Here is a 27,339-nt window from a genome sequence, read left to right on the forward strand (position 1 = left end):
AGTTCCCTCACCTCAGCATTAAGTCTAGCCCTAACAATGGCGGGGCCTCTTTCTTCTCTACTTCGCTGAGCGAGATGCTCTGCACTTGCAGCCTGTTGGGAGGGCTCAGTTCCTAAACCTTCCTGTGTAGGAGAATGTTCAGCTTGAGAGGGAAAGTTATCTGAATTCAAAGTGTCTTGGGTCTGAGTGGGTTCAGCTAGAGTCTCTCCCTGAGCGCCATCACGGTCGCCTTCATTCTTACGACTATCAGTGTCCGAAGCAAAATGTTCATCCCTCTCTACCTTCAAAGTGTAAGGGGATAGCTCGGCACTCTCATGAGAAGGTAATTTCTCATCCATACTTTAAGTCAAGTGAAAACGTAGAGGTTAACAAAGACTTGCGAAATATAGAGAAACAAAATTCAAAACGGCACACCTCGGGTCACTCACTAGAGGGGAAGAAAATACGAAGTACGAAGTGTGCAATGCTATGGTCAACAAACCTAAAATAATGTTTAAGTTGCTCTGCTCTGGGCCCGACAAAAATAAATTAAAATATTGTTCGCTAGATACGAAACACAGTTCCTTTAAGACAAAAGGTTCATGATCTCTTCACAAGATTCGTAAGGATAAGAAGTTCAAAAGTCAGCGGCCCTAATCACAGGCCTACAAAAGTTCATAAAGTTCTTTGTCGAAAACAATCCAAAATGTTCCAAAAAATATCAAAGTTTCCACTGTGCTTGCCCTTGAGTAGCTGTAAGATTTTGTGATGGCTTATATAAATTCTGGAGGATGTAATTTTGGTGCTATAAAGAACCGACGCGCTCACAAAACAAAACGAACACTAGAATTGGAACATTAATTAAAGTTTATTGTGAATATGTCGATGTCATAGTAATTCGGAATCAGCTCATAATATCAATATATAAAAGGCTAAACATAAATCTATGGAGAGGCTAAGTAACCTATATAGGAGCGTGGCGGAAAAACTAATCTAAGTTTAGAAAGCGAATTAAAGCTAAAATGTGAAGTAGAAAGGACTAGCTTGAGTGAGAGTGCAGAACAGTAAAGTGTGAAGCGTGGAGCATGGAGCGAGGAGCGTGGAGCGAGAAGCGCGGAGCGGTGGAAACTGATAGAAAAGAAAAAACTAAACTTAGAATTCGAAACATCAAACTAAACATCAAAGGTGTCCTAAAAACATAAACATCAAAGATGGACGACAAAATGGCGGCCGAAACAAGATGGCGGCAAATCAATAAAAAATCACCAAGACAAAAATATGTTAGAAAAACCCTACATAGAATAAACGTAGGACACAGAAACGGAAAGAAGACAAAGAAACGGACAGAAGACACAGAGACGGAAAGAAGACACAGAAACGGACAGAAGACAAAGAAACGGACAGAAGACACAGAAACGGACAGAAGACACAGAAACGGACAGAAGACACAGAAACGGACAGAAGACAAAGAAACGGACAGAAGACACAGAAACGGACAGAAAGTCATAACAAACAAAGATTCAAAACGAAAATTACACGAATTCGGTAAATAAAAGAAACATAGTCAGAAATGGATACTCGCCTTTGACAGCATCAATAATCTAAAACAGACTCAAGGCGAGCAACTGAACCTGAACTACAAAATAACTTAAAACAAAACTGGAGGCTGGCAGAAAACACTGGGCCCCGGAACAGAGCAAAAAAATCTATCTATCCTAAAACATCTTGTTCCGTGAACGGCTTCCCAGTAAGTGACGACGAATACAGGCTATCCACCACAGAGGTGAACTAAAAATTACTGCGCGTTACTACAATATTACTGTTGCAAAACATGCGTCCCGTGCTCTCCGGGGAAAAACTCCATAGGCTGTCCAGCGTGAGCCATACAGGCACATGAAATTAATATCAGAAAAACGCCGGCCACACTACCTTGTTTATAAATTAGTTCGTTACAATATTTAACGTCATTAAAACAAAACAAAGTTCGTACCAGGACGCTCATACTTAAAAAAGAAAACTAGAGGATAAAGAGCGAGCTAGACCCGCACGCGAACCTACAGAGGTGGCTGCAAAATGGGAACAAATAGGGACAAAAGTGAAATAAGATAATAAAAGTGAAAGAACAAAAAGGGAAAGCCACCACCACGGAAAGTCGCATGCGAGTCAAGCTAGAAGCATGACTAAAAAACACAAGCAAAACAAAAAGAATCTAGATACACAGAAGGCTCCTTAGCAGGGGCATTCACAGATGTTTTGCAGGTAGCTCTCATGTGAACTCTGAGTATAATGATGTTTTGCAGGTAGCTCTTAGATACACTTGTATCTAGGTGTAAGACTAGCATTGCCACATCGCCCAGCGTCAACTGAGGACACAGTGAAAAGGCACTTTTTTTCACTTTGAGTGAAAAATAATTGGCATAATTGATGTTTGTGAGTCACAAATTATGTATCAAATGAAAAAGGAATGAATAAAGAAATGATTCAAAAACAAAGTTTACTGTATGAAATTAATAAAAGATGTGTTTTGGAATATTTTGAGTGTGAAAGTGCGTGTTCGTCTTCACTGCCTCTCGCGGCCATTTTCGCGTCACTCTTTGCAGACGACCAGTTCATTTCAAACTGCTGGGAGTACCGTAATTTTCATTGGAGGGCTGTGATATTTTGCAACCAATCAGAGAAAGCTTTACATCTTTCCCATACAGAAAACCGCGACCCACCGGAAGCTACATCTCCGTCAGCATGACGGTGAATATTACTCGTGTGAGTTTCACTAAAATTTGGTCTGAAAACTTCCATCGGCATACACGGTTCAAATGCAGTTTATAAAACATTAACTTCTGTTTCATTTAAGCCAAAAATCAAAAGAATCGAGCGAGAAATGACTTATTCCCAACGATTATGCTGCGCAAAACTGGACCCGAAAAATGCGAAACTCGGCTGATCAAAAGCCTGAAGAGGTTGCGATCTCGGCTCGCTCAAAGCCAAGTGATTTCGAACTAAAATGTTCATATCTCGCGAACTACTGCACCGATTTAAATAAAACAAATTGCTATGTGCTCAGAATTTTGATCTCTTTAAAATGGTGTGTTTCTTGTCATTCAACCATTAATTTCAAAATTTCATGTTATTGCCACAGCTATCAGTCTATGTCCCATGTATTTAGCTACTAGCTTTGTCCTCAAATGACGCCCAACATTTCTCAACTAAAATGACCATATCTCGAGAACTACTGCACCGATTTAAATAAAACAAATTGCTATGTGCTCAGAATTTTGATCTCTTTAAAATGGTGTGTTTCTTGTCATTCAACCATTAATATCAAAATTTCATGTGTCATTGCTAGTAAGACAAATCAAAATGTTGTGCTTTGTGTTGGTGTGACAGATCATCATGTGCGGCACCTTCATCCCCAACTACTTCTACAAGAAACTGTCTAGGTTAATGCTAAATACTGTTGCTTGCAGATATACTTGTGTCTAGGTTAATGCTGAATACTGTTGCTTGCAGATATACTTGTGTCTAGGTTATTGCTAAATGCTGTTGCTTGCAGATAATTGTTTCTAGGTGCTAAATGCTGTTACTTGCAGATATACTTGTCTAGGTTAATGCTGAATACTGTTGCTTGCAGATATACTTGTGTCTAGGTTAATGCTAAATGCTGTTGCTTGCAGATATACTTGTGTCTAGGTTAATGCTGAATACTGTTGCTTGCAGATATACTTGTGTCTAGGTTAAATGCTAAATGCTGTTGCTTGCAGATATACTTGTGTCTAGGTTAATGCTGAATACTGTTGCTTGCAGATATACTTGTGTCTAGGTTAAATGCTAAATGCTGTTGCTTGCAGATATACTTGTGTCTAGGTTAAATGCTAAATGCTGTTGCTTGCAGATATACTTGTGTGTAGGTTAATGCTAAATGCTGTTGTTTGTGTTGGTGTGATAGATCATCATGTGCGGCGCCTTCTTCCCCAACTACTTCTTCAAGAAACAGTTTGACGAACAGGACGCTGTCAGGGCGCTCTCCAACCACGACCCGCTCAACACCGTCATGGTGAGTCTGTATTGTATTGTATTGTATTGTATTTCAAGGAGTAAGAGTTCATTTTACTGTAACCAGTGCTGTTTACATTGTACATAGCTCTCCAACCTCGATCCGCTCAACACCGTCATGGTGAGTCTCACAGCATCATAATGCTGACAGCATTACCTTCTGGGATTTATGAAAATGTGAACACTGTTTCCTTGATCCGTTGAGTGGTCTGATTTTACCAGGACGGATAAAAGTGTACATGCTGTCTAGCATGGTTGTTCATGTATCTGATTGATGTTGAGACAATTCAGGGTGTATTGACTGGGCATGTGGAGTGTCGAACAACAAGCTGATTCTGCATGGAGGTCTTCTGATCAAGACTGTTGCATGTCACCTTTCACAACTTGCATACTTTAGGTTAAAAGGTGAAACAGCTGCAACCGTGGTTATGTTCCTTGTAATAGGAGCAGACTGATAGAGAATGTGAGGATGCTGTGTGGATTCAGTCTTTTCGTTCGTGGATTGTTATTGTTAGGTCTAAAGCTGGCTGTGAGGGAACTGTCAGAATGTATAGAACATCTGCCGATGTGACTGTTCAGACAAAATGTTGATGTTTTGTGTCAAGGTGGGGGGACTACAACAGAACCAGGGCAAGCTGTACAGAGACCGACTGGTCAAGATGTTCATAGTGTTGATGTGTTGTTCATACTGTTGATGTGTTGTTCATAGTGTTGATGAGATGTTCATAGTGTTGATGTGTTGTTCATAGTGTTGATGTGATGTTCATAGTGTTGATGTGATGTTCATAGTGTTGTGTTGTTCATACTGTTGATGTGTTGTTCATAGTGTTGATGTGTTGTTCATAGTGTTGACGTGATGTTCATAGTGTTGATGTGTTGTTCATACTGTTGATGTGATGTTCATAGTGTTAATGTGTTGTTCATAGTGTTGACGAGACCGGCACGGTTGGCCTAGTGGTAAGGCGTCCGCCCCGTGATCGGGAGGTCGTGGGTTCGAACCCCGGCCGGGTCATTCCTAAGACTTTAAAATTGGCAATCTAGTGGCTGCTCCGCCTGGCGTCTGGCATTATGGGGTTAGTGCTAGGACTGGTTGGTCCGGTGTCAGAATAATGTGACTGGGTGAGACATGAAGCCTGTGCTGCGACTTCTGTCTTGTGTGTGGCGCACGTTATATGTCAAAGCAGCACCGCCCTGATATGGCCCTTCGTGGTCGGCTGGGCGTTAAAGGTGGTCGTCTACATTTTTGCTTTTTTTCAATAATCTTATGGTTAGATTTCGCTAAAAAGTTATGTCAGATGATGAATGAACCATGGGGAAAAGAGTTATGGAAAAAAAAATATATGTAAAATAAGATTTTATTTTTGGGTAGCGTGACTCACGCTTCCAATATTTTGTTTTCTGTTTGCTGAGAACATGTGCTTTGCCTAAAAATACTGACCAATCAAATTCATGTCACTATGCTTATAGCCACGCCCAAACAAGTGCAGCAACAGTTTGACACTGGAGCGCTGTCCACGGGATTTGAGAGGAGTTTTGCGCTTGGCATTTTCCAAATAAGGATATCCTACTATGAGTACTACGCTGGAATACTACAATGAATTTTCAAACGGCTACACTGGCTTCGTCTTTCCTGATCGAAAGGGGGTGTATTGTTGATATTTGTAGATAATAGACTCTGCATTTTAATGGTCAAATGGCGATTTCGGTATAAAAATGTAGACAAGGACCTTTAAGCAAACAAACAAACAAATAGTGTTGACGTGATGGTCATGTTGGTTTTTTTGTCTTTTTTTTCCGTCTTTACACCTGTTCCTTGTCCCGTTGTGCTCTCACACCGCCTCGTCCCTGCACTCACTGCTCCAACCACCTCTGAATTTCGTTCCGCTGCCAGACTTGTCGATTTTACAGACGCTCCAGGGGGGGGATGTCGGGCCGCTGCGGTAGGCTACCCTCGGAAGATGACACTGCATTTCTGCTGAGTCACTTTGACGGTGTTCAGTAGTGGGTCTGACGCTAACGGACGCAGCCCACTACCTACTATGCCCCCTGTCCCTCCGTCGACCCCCCAGAACGTCACACGTTGAAGACTGACAGCAGAACTACTATTCAGGGAAGGATCGAACAGGAACACTGAGACCAAGGTCACCATGAGAGCTCCGGGCATGAAGGACAATTTATATTTTGGATGATTAATGAGATGAGGATGATTATAATGATGCTTTGGATTTCCAATTTGGTTTGAGACTACGTGACAGGGCAGCACTCTACGCTTACTGTCATAATATATCCTGGCGTCAACCAGGCCCGAGAACTGCCGCACCTGCGGTGTTGGTCAGGTATACAGATCCTGAGCACCCTCAAAGTCGCATTCGTTAAGTGAATGACACTCGGCTGTGTGATCCCAGCCTTCCCATAGGAACCATAGCACTTCCACTCTAGGTAGGAGCCGACCGTAGCCCGAAAAACCCACATGACCCTGATGGGATTCGAACCCACGACCTCCCGGCTTGCAGCCCGATGCGCTAACCACTGCGCTATGGGGGCCAGTTGATGTTCATAGTGTTGATGTGTTGTTCATAGTGTTGATGTGTTGTTCATACTGTTGATGTGATGTTCATAGTGTTGATGTGTTCTTCATAGTGTCGATGTGTTGTTCATACTGTTGATGTGATGTTCATACTGTTGATGTGTTGTTCATAGTGTTGATGTGTTGTTCATACTGTTGATGTGTTGTTCATAGTGTTGATGTGATGTTCATAGTGTTGATGTGATGTTCATAGTGTTGATGTGATGTTCATACTGTTGATGTGTTGTTCATAGTGTTGATGTGTTGTTCATAGTGTTGATGTGATGTTCATACTGTTGATGTGATGTTCAAACTGTTGATGTGTTGTTCATAGTGTTGATGTGTTGTGTCAAGGTGGGGGGACTGCCACAGAACCAGGGCGTGCTGTACAGAGACCGACTGGTCAAGATGTTCTCTGTGTGCTGTCCCCATGGTCACAAGCCCACCGTGGATTGCGAGGAGTCCAGGTAAGGAGTGCGTAGCTAACCAGGTAAGGAGTGTGTAGCTAACCAGGTAAGGAGTTTGTAGCTAACCAGGTAAGGAGTGCGTATCTAACTCTCACAATGCTGTTACCAACTCTTGTCATGTCACGTAGGTTTGTCCGTCATGAGCAGTAATGTTACAGACCAAAGAGAAAAACTGATCCAAATGACACGTCTTGGTGACACGTCTTGGTGACACGTCTTGGTGACACGTCTTGGTGACTCAGGGCTGACTGTAAGCATGGCTTCTATCATGCAGGTGAACAGTAGTGGAAGTGTTTTATACAGACAGAAGTGAGGTTGAAAACGACGTTAAACACCAAATAAAGGAAAGGAAAGACAGTAGTGAAAAGGTATAATTGCCACCGTTTTGTGGAAAATGAAGTAAGAAACTGAGAATGTATTGTTAGGAAGAGTATGAAATACGCGTACGCAAAGCTTACAACTAGCTGTCTATTGTAGAAAACACTGACTTTGGAACACATTTCCACTTATCTGTGACTTTGCGGGATGTCAGTCTGACAGCCCATTGTAATAAAAATGATGCCTGCATGTGTTTCAAATCAATCATATTTAAACCACCATTTTCGACATCACTACACAATATTATCCTTTTAACCTTTTCAAATGCCTTTTTATTATTTTCTTTCTTTTTCCACAAAAATCTAAACAACAGTCTATTAACTTCTGCTAATACTTTATCAGGGATCACAAATGCCTGCATAAAATAAACAAATTGGGAGATCAAGAACGTTTTTATTACAATAATTTTACCCATGATACTCAAATTTCTTTTCTCCCATGCCGCAATCAAGCGCTTAACAGACGTAATTCGCTCTGTCCAATTTTCCTCAACGTCAGAGGCTGATATGTCATTACAAAAATAAATTCCCAAAATCTTTAATTTTTTCTTCCAATTGAAATCATAAAAGGTGTCTTGACAATGTTTTTGACTTCCTAGCCACATGGCTTCACATTTCGACAGATTCAACTTTAATCCGGAAACGTAGTAAAAAGAATCAAAAATCAATAAGGCATGTTTTAAATCCGTTTCGCTTTTCAAAAATAACGTTACATCGTCAGCATACAAAGCAATTTTTAACATATCATCCCAAAACCTATCATTTAAACAATTCAAATTCGAAATACCGTTAACATTCTTATTCTGCCTAATCTTAATGGCTACTAACTCAATTGCCAAAACAAAGGCTAAAGGCGAGAATGGACATCCCTGACGGATTCCAGACTCCACTGGAAAATACTCAGACAACCAGCCTGCATAATTAACACAACTCTTGGCATCTTTCATCAAAACTTCGACCCAAGTTACAAACTCCGGGCCAAAGCCAAATTTTTTAAAAACATTTATCATAAAGTCTTTTGAAATACAATCAAATGCATGAAACATGTCGATGGTGACCAAAAGACCTGGTTTATCTTGCACATTCATTTGATCTATGACGTCATCAATCAATCTTAACAAAGATGAAACTTGCCTCCCTTTAATATATCCAACCTGATCAGGATTAATCACATTATGTACAACTTTGTTCATGCGTAAAGCCAGACACTTCGCCAGTAATTTATAATCACTGTTTGTTAGCGAAATTGGACGCCAATTATTTAATTCATCTCTCGGAAGGTTTTTACCTTTATGAATTAACACAATGACAGCATTTCTTTGAGACGCAGACAAACTACCATTATCAAATGCTGCTGAGAAAGAACGTGATATAAATATACTCACTCGAGACCAAAATACTTTAATAAATTCAATTGTAATGCCATCAGAACCTGGGGAAGAACCATTTTTCATTTGTTTTAGTGCGTGCAACAGTTCATTAGCAGTTAGAGAGCCCTCGCAGCTGTTCTTATCTTCGTCGGAAAGAGAAGGAACGCTGCAGCCTTGCAAAAAATCGTCAACATTACCAACATTATCTACTATATCTATTTTCTTTGTATACAAATTCATAAAATACTTTTTTTGCACACTGTGTATTTGTTTTTGATCTGTACACACTCGCCCTTCATCATCTTTCACGCGATCCATAACCTTTGCATTTGCACGTGCTTTTTCCAAACTCAAGAAATATTTTGTGTTTTTCTCCCCTTCCTCGACCCATTTAGCGGAGCTCTAACCTGAGCGGCTCGTGCCCTTTTTATTTCCATTAACTCGAGTTGCATTTTCACGTGTTCACGCTTTGCTTGGGTATCATTACAGTTAGGATTCTTACTCAAGTAAACGTCTAAATCATTCAGTTTATTACACAAATCTGCAACGGCTCAAATTGTGAATGTTTTTATTCAAATGTTAATTTTCGGAGACTAAAGGGGAGTGAACTTGTCAAATCCAAATTTTGGAAAATTGTTTTGAAAACCTGGCTTGATAACAACGTAGGCTTATGTATTGATAATAATTTATTTAATCCGCTTTTATGGAATAACCAATGTTTTGCTTATGCCGGAAATGTACTGTATTTTGAAGATTGGGCGAGAAAGGGTCTTAAGGGGATGTGCGGGGGTGATTTTTGAGCTTTTGGGCAGATTTGGGCATTTAGACATTTTGACTGTTTGGAAAACTGTGGTCATTTTTCTTTCAATTTCTGCCGTTGATGTTGCATATACATGGTTTTTTTGTGTAATAAAAATAAATTCAATAAACCAACCCTCGCCTGATTGCGTTCATTTGTCCTGAACTTGCCTTATTATTGCCGATTTTCAACACCTTGATCAGCAAATTTGAGCAGACGACAGGGCGAACACTGCATGACGTTGCATGCTACATAGCCTCCCCTGTTTGCATGTGACCGTTGTTTCGTTATTTTCCGGACTACTTCGGCTCTAACGGAACATTGTCAATGTAGTTCAATCTACGCCAACTTCCTTATACGGAGAGTATGACGTACGATGCGATCTTGATTCGTTCAACCGGGGTCACGTGGTACAACAATGGCGCTTGTTTACAAGCAGTGAAAGTACACGCTCCTGTGCAAAAATGGTTCGCACCAAGCCATCAACAACCAGAGGAGCCCCAAAATCTACGAAAAAGAGGACAGATCAAGTGAAGAGTCAATGGAAGGCGAAGAAATCAGCGCAATCAGCTTCTGTGCTGACTGACGTGACAGAATTTGTGCCGGTTTTGGGGTCGTCTGCTAGTGCTACATTTTCCGCGTCGATTCCTTCAACTGAAAACATTCTCGGCACGAAGACAAGAAGTGAGTTCAAAAAAGAATCGTATGAGAGGTTTGTTTCCGGTGGAGTTGACACTAAGTCATCTGCTGCTACTGAAACCCTGGTAAAAACCCAGAGGGGTGTTGTAGACTTTGCCGAAGTAGACAGTATGGTTGCAAGTTTGTGCTGTCCACAGTGCAAAAACAAGTGCTTGTCTCTTTGCACAGACTCCAGACCAACAAGTGGCTTGGCAGTATTTGCCCAGGTGAACTGTTCTTCGTGCGAAGAGCCTGTGTATGAACAGTATCTGGCGACAAAATTTAAATCCAAGACAAAAGTGTTCGACATGAACAGACAGGCAGTGTATTCCTCGCTTGCTTGTGGACTGGGAGCCACCACATTCAGAAATTTCTGTGAAAACATGGATTTAGCTGGACTTCACCACAAGACCTTTCATACTCATGCCAGCCAACTATTCACACAACTAGAGGGATTCCGGAAGCATGTGTTCAGTGAGACTGTTGCATATGTTCGAGAAGTTCATGCAAGATACTGTGGCACTACTCTTGGTGTCGATGACACCCTGAACATTATTGTGAGCTATGATGGCACCTGGCTTACTCGTGGACACTCTTCGCACATTGGAGTTGGGTGTGCTGTGGACTTACTTACTGGACTCTGTGTTGATGCCCATGTCATGTGTACCTACTGCCAGGTGTGCGAGTCTACGGGGCAGAAGCTGTTTCAGGAAAAACCAGAGGAGTATGCGGCCTGGCTCGTGGACCACTTGGACAAGTGTGAGGTGAACTATAAAGGTAAATTATATTTGTTTGCACAGAAATATTTGAATAGAGTTTATTTCAAATTTAAGCAACTTACTCAAATATAGCAAATTACAAGTAAATGTAATAGTGATGAGTGGATATTATTTTCCATGCATTCCAGTGAAACTGAAAACCAAAACTAAAGGCATGGATGATGGATTACAAAAAAGCGTCATAAAGACAGATCATCAATTTATGATAATAATAATGAAAGTTGTAACACATGCATATATAAATCCAATTTTTAAGAATAGTTCAGGGCATGGGGGAGTGGATGTGTGTGATGAAAATAATAAGAAAACACACACAGAGAGAGAGAGAGAGAGAGAGAGAGAGAGAGAGAGAGAGAGAGAGAGAGAGAGAGAGAGAGAGAGAGAGAGAGAGAGAGAGAGAGAGAGAGAGAGAGAGAGAGAGAGAGAGAGAGAGAGAGAGAGAGAGAGAGAGAGAGAGAGAGAGAGAGAGAGAGAGAGAGAGAGAGAGAGAGAGAGAGAGAGAGAGAGAGAGAGAGAGAGAGAGAGAGAGAGAGAGAGAGAGAGAGAGAGAGAGAGAGAGAGAGAGAGAGAGAGAGAGAGAGAGAGAGAGAGAGAGAGAGAGAGAGAGAGAGAGAGAGAGAGAGAGAGAGAGAGAGAGAGAGAGAGAGAGAGAGAGAGAGAGAGAGAGAGAGAGAGAGAGAGAGAGAGAGAGAGAGAGAGAGAGAGAGAGAGAGAGAGGAGAGAGAGAGAGAGAGAGAGAGAGAGAGAGAGAGAGAGAGAGAGAGAGAGAGAGCTGTATTTACAGCATGAAGTGAGATTCACAAGTCTTCAGAATCAACGGGCTTAGAACAGAGGGAGCTAGTAGTGGTCAGGGGGTGGCAAATAGTTTACACATACATACATGTATACATGTGTGGCCACATACATACATGTACCGTATGTATGTGTGGCACAATACAAGTGTATTTAAAAATGTTCAAATAGTATCAATTGATGAATATTATGCTTAACGTTTACAATCTAACATGTTCAGTGCCACAATATAACATGTTCTCACCACTATTAATAGGTAACATGCGCCTTGAGTCGCCTTGTGGGGTGAGATACGTGCGCGATATAAATCCTCGTAAATAAATAAAAGTAAATAAATAAATAAATAAAAAAATACCTGCTGCTAGAAATTTAATATACAGTAATTTGGTAATTCCATGTTTATTTCAATTCTTTTCTGTATTAATTATAGTTGAAGTATTAGCTGTACAATGACTGTGAATAACACATGCGTGCACACACACACACACACACACTTAAAAAATACTCTGTTTGCAAATTACATTTCTTATTTTGTTCTTGTTTGCAGGCTCATCAGGGATGATGGAGGTGGAAGCAGCCCGTGTCATATGGCGTCGATCGGTGAACACCAACAAGCTTCGCTACACAACACTTCTGTCGGACGGTGACTCCAAGACTTTTACAGAGCTCAACGACATCAAGCCCTATGGTGAGGATATTCACATTGACAAGGAAGAGTGTGTGAACCATGTGAGTAAACGACTTGGTACAGCTCTTCGCAACATGGTGACAGACTGCCGAAAGCGAGGGGTGACTCTTGGTGGACGTGGAAGGGGTCAGCTGACAGGCAATGCCATACGCAAGCTACAGATTTACTACAACCGGGCAATTCGTAGCAACAAGGATGTGTGTAGCATGAAAAAAGCAATCATGGCATCACTGTACCATTGTTTTTCCACTGACGAAAATCCACAACATGAACTTTGTCCTGCTGGAGAGAGCTCGTGGTGTTTCTTTCAGGAAGCGCTGGCGAAGCACCAAGTTCCAGGTCCACACAAACACCTCATCCACACACCCCTCAATGAGGAGAAGTTAGCTGCACACCTGTTGCCCATTTATGAGAGACTTTCTGAAGAACACCTACTCAGCAGATGTGTTTCTGGCAAGACACAAAATGCCAATGAGTGTCTCCACAGCCTCATTTGGTCAAGATGTGCTAAGGACCACTTTGCTTCCCGCAGTCGTGTTGAGTTTGCAGTCTTGACTGCTATTAGAGAGTTCAACTTTGGACCTGCTGCTGCTGCCGACTCTGCCCAGTTCTTCGGATTCCAGACTGGACATCACATGAAGAGGCTTGGAGCAGCCAGGATGCACAAGAGGGTGCGGAACAGTCTGAAGGCTGTGAGAGACAAGCAAAGTAAAAGGAGAGACAAAGTGCGGGCAGCCAAGTCAAAGAGACTGGAAGAACTTGTTCAGCTGGAAGGTGGCCCTGCATATGCAGCAGGCATGTTCTAAGTTTTGACTATGTAAATGTTTTAACATAGACGGGGAATCGAGACGAGGGTCATGACTCATGGTGTGTTTGTGTATAAAGTGATTCCGAGGAAACTACTGGACCAATCTTGATAAAACTTAACATGAGAGTTCCTGAGTGCGATATCCCCAGATGTCTTTTTTCCATTTTTTGGAAAGATGTCTTTGATGACGTCATATCCGGATTTTTTTAGGCAGTTGAGGCAGCGCTCTAACACCCTAATTTTTCAACCAAATTGATTGCAATTTTGGTAAAGCAATCTTCGACGAAGTCCGGACTATGGTATTGCATTTCAGCTCAAAATTTTAAAAATAAAGTAATGAGTTTGCTTGTTAAGTTTGTCATTAAAATCTAATTTTTAGTAACAAAATAAACTTTGACTGCATTGCATTCCTCATTTTTTCCTGAATTCAAAAATATATAGATATGTCATGTTCACTCTAACAATGTGCTCAGAATTACAGAAAATAGGTTTAGTAAGTACTATACGGTCTCATGCTTTGCGGAGACGAGCGTGATCCGTCTCGGTATTGTTAGCCGAGACTATCTTAATGTATCTCGTAGTCTTGGCGATGACTGGTTTGTGGTGTTGATATTTAAGTTTCATACTGATTGACTAAATGTTTTTATATTGCTTCACGCGACTTGTCATTGTTATTGTGGTTAACATTATTCTCATATATATTGTGGTTATTGTACGCATATGTGCAATTAATGACTTGGGTACGTTTCGTAATTTGGAGCTAGCTTGTGTGTGTGTGTGTGTGTGTGTGTGTGTGTGTGAATGTGAACGTGAACGAGTGAGCGAGCTTTTTTTGGTGTGCATGCTGTAATTGGGAGTGTGTGTATGCATTGTTTGTAACTCGGGACAAACAATTTTCATAGTGTACTGCACATGTTTGAAATAACTTATGTTTTATGTCTTCCCTAACTTTTAAACTGTGTCTCTAAGGTGTGAAAGACATTCCTCAGTGTGGAATTTGGAGATACATGTATGTATTTTGAGTTTAATTACAACTATCAATGGTTTCAAAACAAATTGTGTGCGTTTTTGCCTTTTCCTCAGTTTGCATGTTTTGACATTTGGGAACGAAATGATTTCAAATCTACTGGTTAGATTTCTGTGAAATTCTGCATACTTGTACTTTTACATACTATCTACAGAGTTACCATTTGAATAATGAATCGGAAAAGAAATGTTGGCTTTACGATTTTTTTAATATTAAATTTTACGCAAAATTTCAACATTATGATAAAAAAAAATTTTTTTAAATAACTGTAATACTCACAGAAAAAATAAATGGTAAATCTGTAGATATGATCTAAATCTATATTTATGCAAAATATTGGACAGAAATCGAGCATTTGGATATGGAAAAAACGGTTCCTAAAATCCAATATGGCTGCTGTTTACTTTTCTGTTTCTATAGCAACGACATACACAATAAACAAACACATTAACATTTTTTAATTCAGAGACCATCAGTATTATAACAAAAGCGACACAAACAGTGCTGATCATCAGATATGGAAAATAGCGATTTGGCCCTCACATGGCCTTAATAGCGTACATGATGTTTTATACAGAAACGAATTTGTTTCCTATCAGTTCATTTGTGATGTTTTAGGAAAATCCCCACGGAGAATTTTGGAATATAACATGGTTCGTGCTGTTGTTCTGAATGTAATGCACAAGACGATGCACGGAAAGAAAGAAATTGATTTGATGGATATCCCCTTATATCGTGGTAAGAAAGTACATAGCGCACAACAGTTTAGAAAAGAATTAGTAAGGATGAAAGTTGTTGAACCTTGTGCAATTGGCTTTTGGAGGAGGAAATTTAATTATGAAATTGATAAGAAAGATTGGCTGACTAGTTTTGAATCGGTTAAAGAAACAAGGTTGCGTGTATTACAATGGAAATTACTTCACAATATTTATCCCACAAACATTATGTTATGTAAAATGAAAGTTGTGGAGGACAATGTCTGTTCATATTGTAGTAATAGCATTGATTATATAGAACACTTTTTTCTCTTTTGCCCAGTGGTGATTGAGTTTTGGAAACAGATAGAATTTTATATTTGGGTACATCTGGATAAACAAATAGAGTTAACAGTGCACGAAATTATGTTTGGTGTTAAAAATCGAAAAATGCAAGCAACTCTGTTGAAAGAATTGAACCGTATAATTTTGGTTGCTAAAATGTGCATAAGTATTTATAAAAAAACAAAGGCTTCAATGCCTCTCTTTGTTTTATTCGAAAAGCAATTGCAGATCAGAAATATGAAATTATGACTTTTATTCCTCTTTTTTATCTCTTTTATTTTTCTATTCTTATTTCCTTTATTTTTTTCTCTTTCTCTTCTCATTTCTAGATACGGACCCAAAGTTACACCAAGATGTATATAGTGGATGTCATACTGTGTTTTTTGTGTGTGTATAATTATAATGATATGCATTTTAAATACATATTTCAACAGAAAAAAAAAGAAAAAAAAGCTATGGTCTAAGCAAATAGTAACACAATCTTGGGGCAACCAAGGAAAATTGTCTAAGGGTACAAGTAAGAAAAAAGTTTTTCATTAATTTTGATACTATATACTTTTTGAGTGGTAAATGTTGAAGGATGAAAGAAAATATATTGTGAGTGGACGGATGCATGTTATTCATTAAAAGCCCCACAATGATGTGCTTGGCAAAAAAAAAAAAAAAAAAAAAAAAAAAAAAAAATGCTGTCTATTGTAGAGACTATTAAAGGATACATGCATTGAAGAAAAAAGGTCATTGAAGGGTATGTATAACCGGAAGATCAGGGGTCAGGGGTCACGGCTGTTCACAGGGCTTCCTTTCTGCTACTTTCGCTGCGGGCTATTTTTAGCACCCATCTTCTTCCCACAGCAGAGATAACACAGCAGCTAGTAGCTCTCTCAGTGCTATGCACTGGCTGCAGCTGTTGGTAGCTCTCTCAGTGCTATGCACTGGCTGCAGCTGTTGGTAGCTCTCTCAGTGCTATGCACTGGCTGCAGCTGTTGGTAGCTCTCTCGGTGCTATGCACTGGCTGCAGCTGTTGGTAGCTCTCTCGGTGCTATGCACTGGCTGCAGCTGTTGGTAGCTCTCTCGGTGCTATGCACTGGCTGCAGCTGTTGGTAGCTCTCTCTGTGCTATGCACTGGCTGCAGCTGTTGGTAGCTCTCTCAGTGCTATGCACTGGCTGCAGCTGTTGGTAGCTCTCTCAGTGCTATGCACTGGCTGCAGCTGTTGGTAGCTCTCTCAGTGCTATGCACTGGCTGCAGCTGTTGGTAGCTCTTTCAGTGCTATGCACCGGCTGCAGCTGTTGGTAGCTCTCTCAGTGCTATGCACTGGCTGCAGCTGTTGGTAGCTCTCTCAGTGCTATGCACTGGCTGCAGCTGTTGGTAGCTCTCTCAGTGCTATGCACTGGCTGCAGCTGTTGGTAGCTCTCTCAGTGCTATGCACTGGCTGCAGCTGTTGGTAGCTCTCTCAGTGCTATGCACTGGCTGTTGGTAGCTCTCTCAGTGCTATGCACTGGCTGCAGCTGTTGGTAGCTCTCTCAGTGCTATGCACTGGCTGCAGCTGTTGGTAGCTCTCTCAGTGCTATGCACTGGCTGCAGCTGTTGGTAGCTCTCTCAGTGCTATGCACTGGCTGCAGCTGTTGGTAGCTCTCTCAGTGCTATGCACTGGCTGCAGCTGTTGGTAGCTCTCTCAGTGCTATGCACTGGCTGCAGCTGTTGGTAGCTCTCTCAGTGCTATGCACTGGCTGCAGCTGTTGGTAGCTCTCTCAGTGCTATGCACTGGCTGCAGCTGTTGGTAGCTCTCTCAGTGCTATGCACTGGCTGCAGCTGTTGGTAGCTCTCTCAGTGCTATGCACTGGCTGCAGCTGTTGGTAGCTCTCTCAGTGCTATGCACTGGCTGCAGCTGTTGGTAGCCAAACTATTCTCTCTGCTGGGCTATTTTTAACTCACACTAAAAAACAAGCTAGGAACAGCCGTGTGGTAAATGCCCAATATATTGACATGTGTTCCCCATTGTTTTCCTTGTTGTTCAGGGCCTTCATCCAGTTCCCCAGGACAGACAGAGACACTGCTCACACTGTCAATCCCTCCGTTTGTTACGCCGTCAAAATCAGGTGACAGTCTTTTACTCTCTCTTTAGGCTAAAGATTTTGTTATACAACTTTCTGTTCAAATATGATGAGAATATTTTATGCATATGTTTACATTAACTTAAGGTTACATCAAGGAAGGTAAGGGTTTTTTTTTGGTTTTTTTTTTCGTATTGTCCTTGTTCACACTGCATTCTGAGAAGTAAGATATTGTTAGTGAGGCATTGCACAATTCTGTTTACATTCATGTTTTAATTTGTTCCCTGAATTCTGGTTCCATGCACGGCTATCCAGCTAGTGTAGTTCCCCTCCCCCCTCCCAAGTTGTTTTCAAGCACAATATAATGTTCCCTAAAAGTCTGTGTGGATGCAGGTAAGTTGTGTTTTCAAGCACAATATTATGTTCCCTAAAAGTCCGTGTGGATGAAGGTAGTATGAGGGATAGACACGGGTCATCTTTATGTGCAGACTCAGAGACGATATCTATGTTCCAACCCCACATAGCCACGGTGGCTCATAAAAGACCTCGTTCATTGTGCAAGACATGCAGGTGGCTGATTACACGCAATCATACTCACACCTGGGTAGGTAATTATACTCACTCCTGGGTAGGTAATTATACTCACACCTGGGTAGGTAATTATACTCACACCTGGGTAGGTAATTATACTCACACCTGGGTAGGTAATTATACTCACACCTGGGTAGGTAATTATACTCACACCTGGGTAGGTAATTATACTGACACCTGGGTAGGTAATTATACTGACACCTGGGTAGGTAATTATACTGACACCTGGGTAGGTAATTATACTGACACCTGGGTAGGTAATTATACTGACACCTGGGTAGGTAATTATACTGACACCTGGGTAGGTAATTATACTCACACCTGGGTAGCGCCACTCTTGTTGCTGCTACTTTTCCAGTGCGAGGAAGTGACCGGAATGTCCCAGCAGGGGGTTAAGAAAGTACAGTGGAACCCTCTTTAAGACCTAAGCAAATCTGAGAAAATCACGTCTTAAATGGAAGGGAGTCTTAAATGGAAGGGAGTCTTGGAGTCTTAAATGGAAGGGAGTCTTAAAATGGAAGTACATTTACAGAGGTTATGAACAGAACATGTTAAGAAAACAGGGTCTTTAATGGAGGTTTGACTGTAGTAAGAAGGACCAAATGTGTTTCAGACACTGACTAATAAGAAGGACCAAATGTGTTTCAGACACTGACTGTAGTAAGAAGGACCAAATGTGTTTCAGACACTGACTGTAATAAGAAGGACCAAATGTGTTTCAGACACTGACTGTAATAAGAAGGACCAAATGTGTTTCAGACACTGACTGTAATAAGAAGGACCAAATGTGTTTCAGACACTGACTGTAATAAGAAGGACCAAATGTGTTTCAGACACTGACTGTAGTAAGAAGGACCAAATGTGTTTTAGACACTGACTGTAGTAAGAAGGACCAAATGTGTTTTAGACACTGACTGTAGTAAGAAGGACCAAATGTGTTTTAGACACTGACTGTAATAAGAAGGACCAAATGTGTTTCAGACACTGACTGCAATAAGAAGGACCAAATGTGTTTCAGACACTGACTGCAATAAGAAGGACCAAATGTGTTTCAGACACTGACTGTAATAAGAAGGACCAAATGTGTTTCAGACACTGACTGTAATAAGAAGGACCAAATGTGTTTCAGACACTGACTGCAATAAGAAGGACCAAATGTGTTTCAGACACTGACTGTAGTAAGAAGGACCAAATGTGTTTTAGACACTGACTGTAGTAAGAAGGACCAAATGTGTTTTAGACACTGACTGTAGTAAGAAGGACCAAATGTGTTTCAGACACTGACTGTAGTAAGAAGGACCAAATGTGTTTCAGACACTGACTGTAGTAAGAAGGACCAAATGTGTTTCAGACACTGACTGTAGTAAGAAGGACCAAATGTGTTTCAGACACTGACTGTAGTAAGAAGGACCAAATGTGTTTCAGACACTGACTGTAGTAAGAAGGACCAAATGTGTTTCAGACACTGACTGTAGTAAGAAGGACCAAATGTGTTTCAGACACTGACTGTAATAAGAAGGACCAAATGTGTTTCAGACACTGACTGTAGTAAGAAGGACCAAATGTGTTTCAGACACTGACTGTAGTAAGAAGGACCAAATGTGTTTTAGACACTGACTGTAATAAAAAGGACCAAATGTGTTTCAGACACTGACTGTAGTAAGAAGAACCAAATGTGTTTTAGACACTGACTGTAGTAAGAAGGACCAAATGTGTTTTAGACACTGACTGTAGTAAGAAGGACCAAATGTGTTTCAGACACTGACTGTAATAAGAAGGACCAAATGTGTTTCAGACACTGACTGTAGTAAGAAGGACCAAATGTGTTTCAGACACTGACTGTAATAAGAAGGACCAAATGTGTTTCAGACACTGACTGTAGTAAGAAGGACCAAATGTGTTTGAGACACTGACTGTAATAAGAAGGACCAAATGTGTTTCAGACACTGACTGTAGTAAGAAGGACCAAATGTGTTTCAGACACTGACTGTAGTAAGAAGGACCAAATGTGTTTCAGACACTGACTGTAGTAAGAAGGACCAAATGTGTTTCAGACACTGACTGTAGTATGAAGGACCAAATGTGTTTTAGACACTGACTGTAATAAGAAGGACCAAATGTGTTTCAGACACTGACTGTAATAAGAAGGACCAAATCTGTTTCAGACACTGACTGTAGTAAGAAGGACCAAATGTGTTTTAGACACTGACTGTAATAAGAAGGACCAAATGTGTTTTAGACACTGACTGTAGTAAGAAGGACCAAATGTGTTTCAGACACTGACTGTAGTAAGAAGGACCAAATGTGTTTCAGACACTGACTGTAGTAAGAAGGACCAAATGTGTTTTAGACACTGACTGTAGTAAGAAGGACCAAATGTGTTTCAGACACTGACTGTAATAAGAAGGACCAAATGTGTTTCAGACACTGACTGTAATAAGAAGGACCAAATGTGTTTCAGACACTGACTGTAGTAAGAAGGACCAAATGTGTTTCAGACACTGACTGTAGTAAGAAGGACCAAATGTATTTCAGACACTGACTAGTAAGAAGGACCAAATGTGTTTCAGACCCTGACTGTAATAAGAAGGACCAAATGTGTTTCAGACACTGACTGTAGTAAGAAGGACCAAATGTGTTTCAGACACTGACTGTAGTAAGAAGGACCAAATATGTTTCAGACACTGACTGTAATAAGAAGGACCAAATGTGTTTCAGACACTGACTGTTGTAAGAAGGACCAAATGTGTTTCAGACACTGACTGTAGTAAGAAGGATCAAATGTGTTTCAGACACTGACTGTAGTAAGAAGGACCAAATGTGTTTTAGACACTGACTGTAATAAGAAGGACCAAATGTGTTTCAGACACTGACTGTAATAAGAAGGACCAAATGTGTTTCAGACACTGACTGTAGTAAGAAGGACCAAATGTGTTTTAGACACTGACTGTAATAAGAAGGACCAAATGTGTTTTAGACACTGACTGTAGTAAGAAGGACCAAATGTGTTTCAGACACTGACTGTAGTAAGAAGGACCAAATGTGTTTCAGACACTGACTGTAGTAAGAAGGACCAAATGTGTTTCAGACACTGACTGTAGTAAGAAGGACCAAATGTGTTTTAGACACTGACTGTAGTAAGAAGGACCAAATGTGTTTCAGACACAGACTGTAATATGAAGGACCAAATGTGTTTCAGACACTGACTGTAATAAGAAGGACCAAATGTGTTTCAGACACTGACTGTAATAAGAAGGACCAAATGTGTTTCAGACACTGACTGTAGTAAGAAGGACCAAATGTGTTTCAGACACTGACTGTAGTAAGAAGGACCAAATGTGTTTCAGACACTGACTGTAGTAAGAAGGACCAAATGTGTTTCAGACACTGACTGTAGTAAGAAGGACCAAATGTGTTTCAGACACTGACTGTAATAAGAAGGACCAAATGTGTTTCAGACACTGACTGTAATAAGAAGGACCAAATGTGTTTCAGACACTGACTGTAATAAGAAGGACCAAATGTGTTTCAGACACTGACTGTAGTAAGAAGGACCAAATGTGTTTTAGACACTGACTGTAGTAAGAAGAACCAAATGTGTTTTAGACACTGACTGTAGTAAGAAGGACCAAATGTGTTTTAGACACTGACTGTAATAAGAAGGACCAAATGTGTTTTAGACACTGACTGTAATAAGAAGGACCAAATGTGTTTCAGACACTGACTGCAATAAGAAGGACCAAATGTATTTCAGACACTGACTGTAATAAGAAGGACCAAATGTGTTTCAGACACTGACTGTAGTAAGAAGGACCAAATGTGTTTCAGACACTGACTGCAATAAGAAGGACCAAATGTGTTTCAGACACTGACTGTAGTAAGAAGGACCAAATGTGTTTTAGACACTGACTGTAGTAAGAAGGACCAAATGTGTTTTAGACACTAAGAAGGACCAAATGTGTTTCAGACACTGACTGTAGTAAGAAGGACCAAATGTGTTTCAGACACTGACTGTAGTAAGAAGGACCAAATGTGTTTCAGACACTGACTGTAGTAAGAAGGACCAAATGTGTTTCAGACACTGACTGTAGTAAGAAGGACCAAATGTGTTTCAGACACTGACTGTAGTAAGAAGGACCAAATGTGTTTCAGACACTGACTGTAGTAAGAAGGACCAAATGTGTTTCAGACACTGACTGTAATAAGAAGGACCAAATGTGTTTCAGACACTGACTGTAGTAAGAAGGACCAAATGTGTTTCAGACACTGACTGTAGTAAGAAGGACCAAATGTGTTTTAGACACTGACTGTAATAAGAAGGACCAAATGTGTTTCAGACACTGACTGTAGTAAGAAGAACCAAATGTGTTTTAGACACTGACTGTAGTAAGAAGGACCAAATGTGTTTTAGACACTGACTGTAGTAAGAAGGACCAAATGTGTTTCAGACACTGACTGTAATAAGAAGGACCAAATGTGTTTCAGACACTGACTGTAGTAAGAAGGACCAAATGTGTTTCAGACACTGACTGTAATAAGAAGGACCAAATGTGTTTCAGACACTGACTGTAGTAAGAAGGACCAAATGTGTTTGAGACACTGACTGTAATAAGAAGGACCAAATGTGTTTCAGACACTGACTGTAGTAAGAAGGACCAAATGTGTTTCAGACACTGACTGTAGTAAGAAGGACCAAATGTGTTTCAGACACTGACTGTAGTAAGAAGGACCAAATGTGTTTCAGACACTGACTGTAGTAAGAAGGACCAAATGTGTTTTAGACACTGACTGTAATAAGAAGGACCAAATGTGTTTCAGACACTGACTGTAATAAGAAGGACCAAATGTGTTTCAGACACTGACTGTAGTAAGAAGGACCAAATGTGTTTTAGACACTGACTGTAATAAGAAGGACCAAATGTGTTTTAGACACTGACTGTAGTAAGAAGGACCAAATGTGTTTCAGACACTGACTGTAGTAAGAAGGACCAAATGTGTTTCAGACACTGACTGTAGTAAGAAGGACCAAATGTGTTTTAGACACTGACTGTAGTAAGAAGGACCAAATGTGTTTCAGACACTGACTGTAATAAGAAGGACCAAATGTGTTTCAGACACTGACTGTAATAAGAAGGACCAAATGTGTTTCAGACACTGACTGTAGTAAGAAGGACCAAATGTGTTTCAGACACTGACTGTAGTAAGAAGGACCAAATGTATTTCAGACACTGACTAGTAAGAAGGACCAAATGTGTTTCAGACCCTGACTGTAATAAGAAGGACCAAATGTGTTTCAGACACTGACTGTAGTAAGAAGGACCAAATGTGTTTCAGACACTGACTGTAGTAAGAAGGACCAAATATGTTTCAGACACTGACTGTAATAAGAAGGACCAAATGTGTTTCAGACACTGACTGTAGTAAGAAGGACCAAATGTGTTTCAGACACTGACTGTAGTAAGAAGGATCAAATGTGTTTCAGACACTGACTGTAGTAAGAAGGACCAAATGTGTTTTAGACACTGACTGTAATAAGAAGGACCAAATGTGTTTCAGACACTGACTGTAATAAGAAGGACCAAATGTGTTTCAGACACTGACTGTAGTAAGAAGGACCAAATGTGTTTTAGACACTGACTGTAATAAGAAGGACCAAATGTGTTTTAGACACTGACTGTAGTAAGAAGGACCAAATGTGTTTCAGACACTGACTGTAGTAAGAAGGACCAAATGTGTTTCAGACACTGACTGTAGTAAGAAGGATCAAATGTGTTTCAGACACTGACTGTAGTAAGAAGGACCAAATGTGTTTTAGACACTGACTGTAGTAAGAAGGACCAAATGTGTTTCAGACACAGACTGTAATATGAAGGACCAAATGTGTTTCAGACACTGACTGTAATAAGAAGGACCAAATGTGTTTCAGACACTGACTGTAATAAGAAGGACCAAATGTGTTTCAGACACTGACTGTAGTAAGAAGGACCAAATGTGTTTCAGACACTGACTGTAGTAAGAAGGACCAAATGTGTTTCAGACACTGACTGTAGTAAGAAGGACCAAATGTGTTTCAGACACTGACTGTAGTAAGAAGGACCAAATGTGTTTCAGACACTGACTGTAATAAGAAGGACCAAATGTGTTTCAGACACTGACTGTAATAAGAAGGACCAAATGTGTTTCAGACACTGACTGTAATAAGAAGGACCAAATGTGTTTCAGACACTGACTGTAGTAAGAAGGACCAAATGTGTTTCAGACACTGACTGTAGTTAGAAGGACCAAATGTGTTTCAGACACTGACTGTAATAAGAAGGACCAAATGTGTTTCAGACACCTGCGCATCCCGCTGAGCCTGGAGGTGTACGACAAGCAGGCCACGCAGGACATGATGAAACTCCTGCAGGACGCGCACGAACAGGTCGCCTCTCAGGGATTCCTCCGCACAAACAGGTAACCTCCACAAGTTGTAGTCAATGTTCCAACAACACACCTTTCTTGTTTTTTTATTCCACAAGTAGTTGTTGTTTTACTCTTGTGTTGTACCTGTGTTTGTTAGATGGTTCATCGCCCACCTCCGCACCAACAGGTAACCGCCACAACTTGTACTCCTGTGTTGTATCTGTGTTCGTTCCTGTGTTGTACCTGTGTTGTTCCTGTGTATGCTGCATGTGTTCATCGGACACCTCTCGACCCATCAGACCAGACATCCATGCAAACCATGAGTCTGGTCATCTTGGAAAACGAAGGATGAAGAACGTGTGTGGGGGTGTGGGTAGATGTGTGTAGTTTCCTCTTAGAAAGAGGGTTTTATACTCTTAAGGATCTTATTTACTACTTAAAAAACCTTTCCAATAAAGTTTCCACGTGGCAGAATACATTAAGTTAATTTCAGAGTGAAACAAAATTCTCAATGATTGCAGACACTGTGTTTGCAGGGTGTCACCTTAATAACTCTCAAGGCCGAGAAAACACAGGATGCTGGAAGCTTTGTCAAACAAGAAAGCTATGATTATATTATCACTGTGTCTGTCTGTGTGCGCTTGTCTCTGTGTTAGGTTTTGAGTGAAGAAGTCTTAACATTCACAAAACATTGGCTGTGTAGAGTGTGTCCGCGTGAAGCACCCAATGTTTGATCCTGACTGTGCAGGGTATCAGGAGCAGAATCATCGCCCCAGGCCAGCAGTCCCAGCACACATGTGACCGTTGCCCTGCCTGACCCCTCCCAGAGCGTTGTGCAGGTTCTCATCACAGAGGTCAGTGCTACCTGTCTGTCTCGCCTTGCTTCCTTACCCTTTCTTTGTGTCACAACCTGGTGACAGAGGTCAGTGCTACCTGTCTGTCTCGCCTTGCTTCGTTACCCTTTCTTTTTAAGAATAAGAAGAATAAGAATACTTTATTATCTCATAGAGAAATTCACACTTTCTTTGTGTCACAACCTGGTGACAGAGGTCAGTGCTACCTGTCTGTCTTGCTTTGCTTCCTTACCCTTTCTTTGTGTCACAACCTGGTGTTGGATGGCATTTGACATTATCCTCTATCTTCGCTTCAGATCTATTTATTTGTTGTGTCGCTGCGACTCTACACAAGTTGAGCCCACACAGGACCATTGGGAAGTTGGACCTAGTGTGTCTCCATTGTTAGGGCTGGAATCAAACATGGGACAATGATGGGCCATACTGTGTGTGACGACTTGTCATAATGATAGGACATACTGTGTGTGACGACTTGTCATAATGATAGGACATACTGTGTGTGACTTGACTTGTCATAATGATAGGACATACTGTGTGTGACGACTTGTCATAATGATAGGACATACTGTGTGTGACGACTTGTCATAATGATAGGACATACTGTGTGTGACGACTTGTCATAATGATAGGACATACTGTGTGTGACTTGACTTGTCATAATGATAGGACATACTGTGTGTGACGACTTGTCATAATGATAGGACATACTGTGTGTGACGACTTGTCATAATGATAGGACATACTGTGTGTGACGACTTGTCATAATGATAGGACATACTGTGTGTGACGACTTGTCATAATGATAGGACATACTGTGTGTGACTTGACTTGTCATAATGATAGGACATATTGTGTGTGACAGCTTGTCATAATGATAGGACATACTGTGTGTGACTTGACTTGTCATAATGATGGGACATACTGTATGTGACGACTTGTCATAATGATAGGACATACTGTGTGTGACAACTTGTCATAATGATAGGACATACTGTGTGTGACTTGACTTGTCATAATGATGGGACATACTGTATGTGACGATTTGTCATAATGATAGGACATACTGTGTGTGACTTGACTTGTCATAATGATGGGACCTACTGTGTGTGACAACTTGTCATAATGATAGGACATACTGTGTGTGACGACTTGTCATAATGATAGGACATACTGTGTGTGACGACTTGTCATAATGACGGGACATACTGTGTGTGACGACTTGTCATAATGATAGGACATACTGTGTGTGACGACTTGTCATAATGACGGGACATACTGTGTGTGACGACTTGTCATAATGATAGGACATACTGTGTGTGACGACTTGTCATAATGACGGGACATACTGTGTGTGACAACTTGTCATAATGACGGGACATACTGTGTGTGACGACTTGTCATAATGATAGGACATACTGTGTGTGACGACTTGTCATAATGACGGGACATACTGTGTGTGACGACTTGTCATAATGATAGGACATACTGTGTGTGACGACTTGTCATAATGACGGGACATACTGTGTGTGACGACTTGTCATAATGACGGGACATACTGTGTGTGACGACTTGTCATAATGATATGACATACTGTGTGTGACGACTTGTCATAATGACGGGACATACTGTGTGTGACGACTTGTCATAATGATAGGACATACTGTGTGTGACGACTTGTCAAAATGATAGGCCATACTGTGTGTGACGACTTGTCATAATGATAGGACATACTGTGTGTGACGACTTGTCATAATGATAGGACATACTGTGTGTGACGACTTGTCATAATGATAGGACATACTGTGTGTGACGACTTGTCATAATAACGGGACATACTGTGTGTGATGACTTGTCATAATGATAGGACATACTGTGTGTGACTTGACTTGTCATAATGATGGGACATACTGTATGTGACGATTTGTCATAATGATAGGACATACTGTGTGTGACAACTTGTCATAATGATGGGACCTACTGTGTGTGACGACTTGTCATAATGATAGGACATACTGTGTGT

The 27,339-nt window shown here is 40.8% G+C and overlaps 2 protein-coding genes and 1 non-coding gene across 4 annotated transcripts in view; 2 read left to right on the plus strand and 1 right to left on the minus strand.

Annotated features, from left to right (window-relative positions):
- The window catches only part of LOC138952140 (ATP-dependent RNA helicase TDRD9-like), a 92,327-nt gene that overhangs the window by 40,274 nt on the left and 24,714 nt on the right, over positions 1-27,339 (plus strand). For both annotated transcript variants that reach the window (XM_070323735.1, XM_070323736.1), the window contains exons 22-26: positions 3,923-4,030; positions 6,950-7,062; positions 17,437-17,517; positions 24,397-24,516; positions 25,214-25,319. In XM_070323735.1, coding sequence (XP_070179836.1) covers positions 3,923-4,030; positions 6,950-7,062; positions 17,437-17,517; positions 24,397-24,516; positions 25,214-25,319 — 528 coding nt within the window. The remainder of the gene's footprint in view (positions 1-3,922; positions 4,031-6,949; positions 7,063-17,436; positions 17,518-24,396; positions 24,517-25,213; positions 25,320-27,339) is intronic.
- Trnac-gca (transfer RNA cysteine (anticodon GCA)) lies at positions 6,501-6,574 on the minus strand. Its single transcript has one exon. It is a non-coding gene; the product is annotated as a tRNA-Cys (tRNA).
- Positions 9,231-14,917, plus strand: LOC138952141 (uncharacterized). The gene is made up of 2 exons (XM_070323737.1): positions 9,231-11,063; positions 12,405-14,917. Exons 1-2 carry the CDS (start codon positions 10,073-10,075, stop codon positions 13,349-13,351), a joined length of 1,938 nt encoding a protein of 645 aa, XP_070179838.1. The 5' UTR covers positions 9,231-10,072; the 3' UTR covers positions 13,352-14,917.

Source organism: Littorina saxatilis, linkage group LG17, assembly GCF_037325665.1.
Source record: "Littorina saxatilis isolate snail1 linkage group LG17, US_GU_Lsax_2.0, whole genome shotgun sequence".
Taxonomy (NCBI): domain Eukaryota; kingdom Metazoa; phylum Mollusca; class Gastropoda; order Littorinimorpha; family Littorinidae; genus Littorina; species Littorina saxatilis.

Excerpts from the sequence above, each read along its gene's own strand:
- LOC138952141 (XM_070323737.1), top strand. The coding sequence starts at position 10,073 with ATGGTTCGCACCAAGCCATCAACAACCAGAGGAGCCCCAAAATCTACG. Across the intron at positions 11,064-12,404 it reads GTGTGAGGTGAACTATAAAG|GCTCATCAGGGATGATGGAG; the intron begins GTAAATTATATT and ends TCTTGTTTGCAG.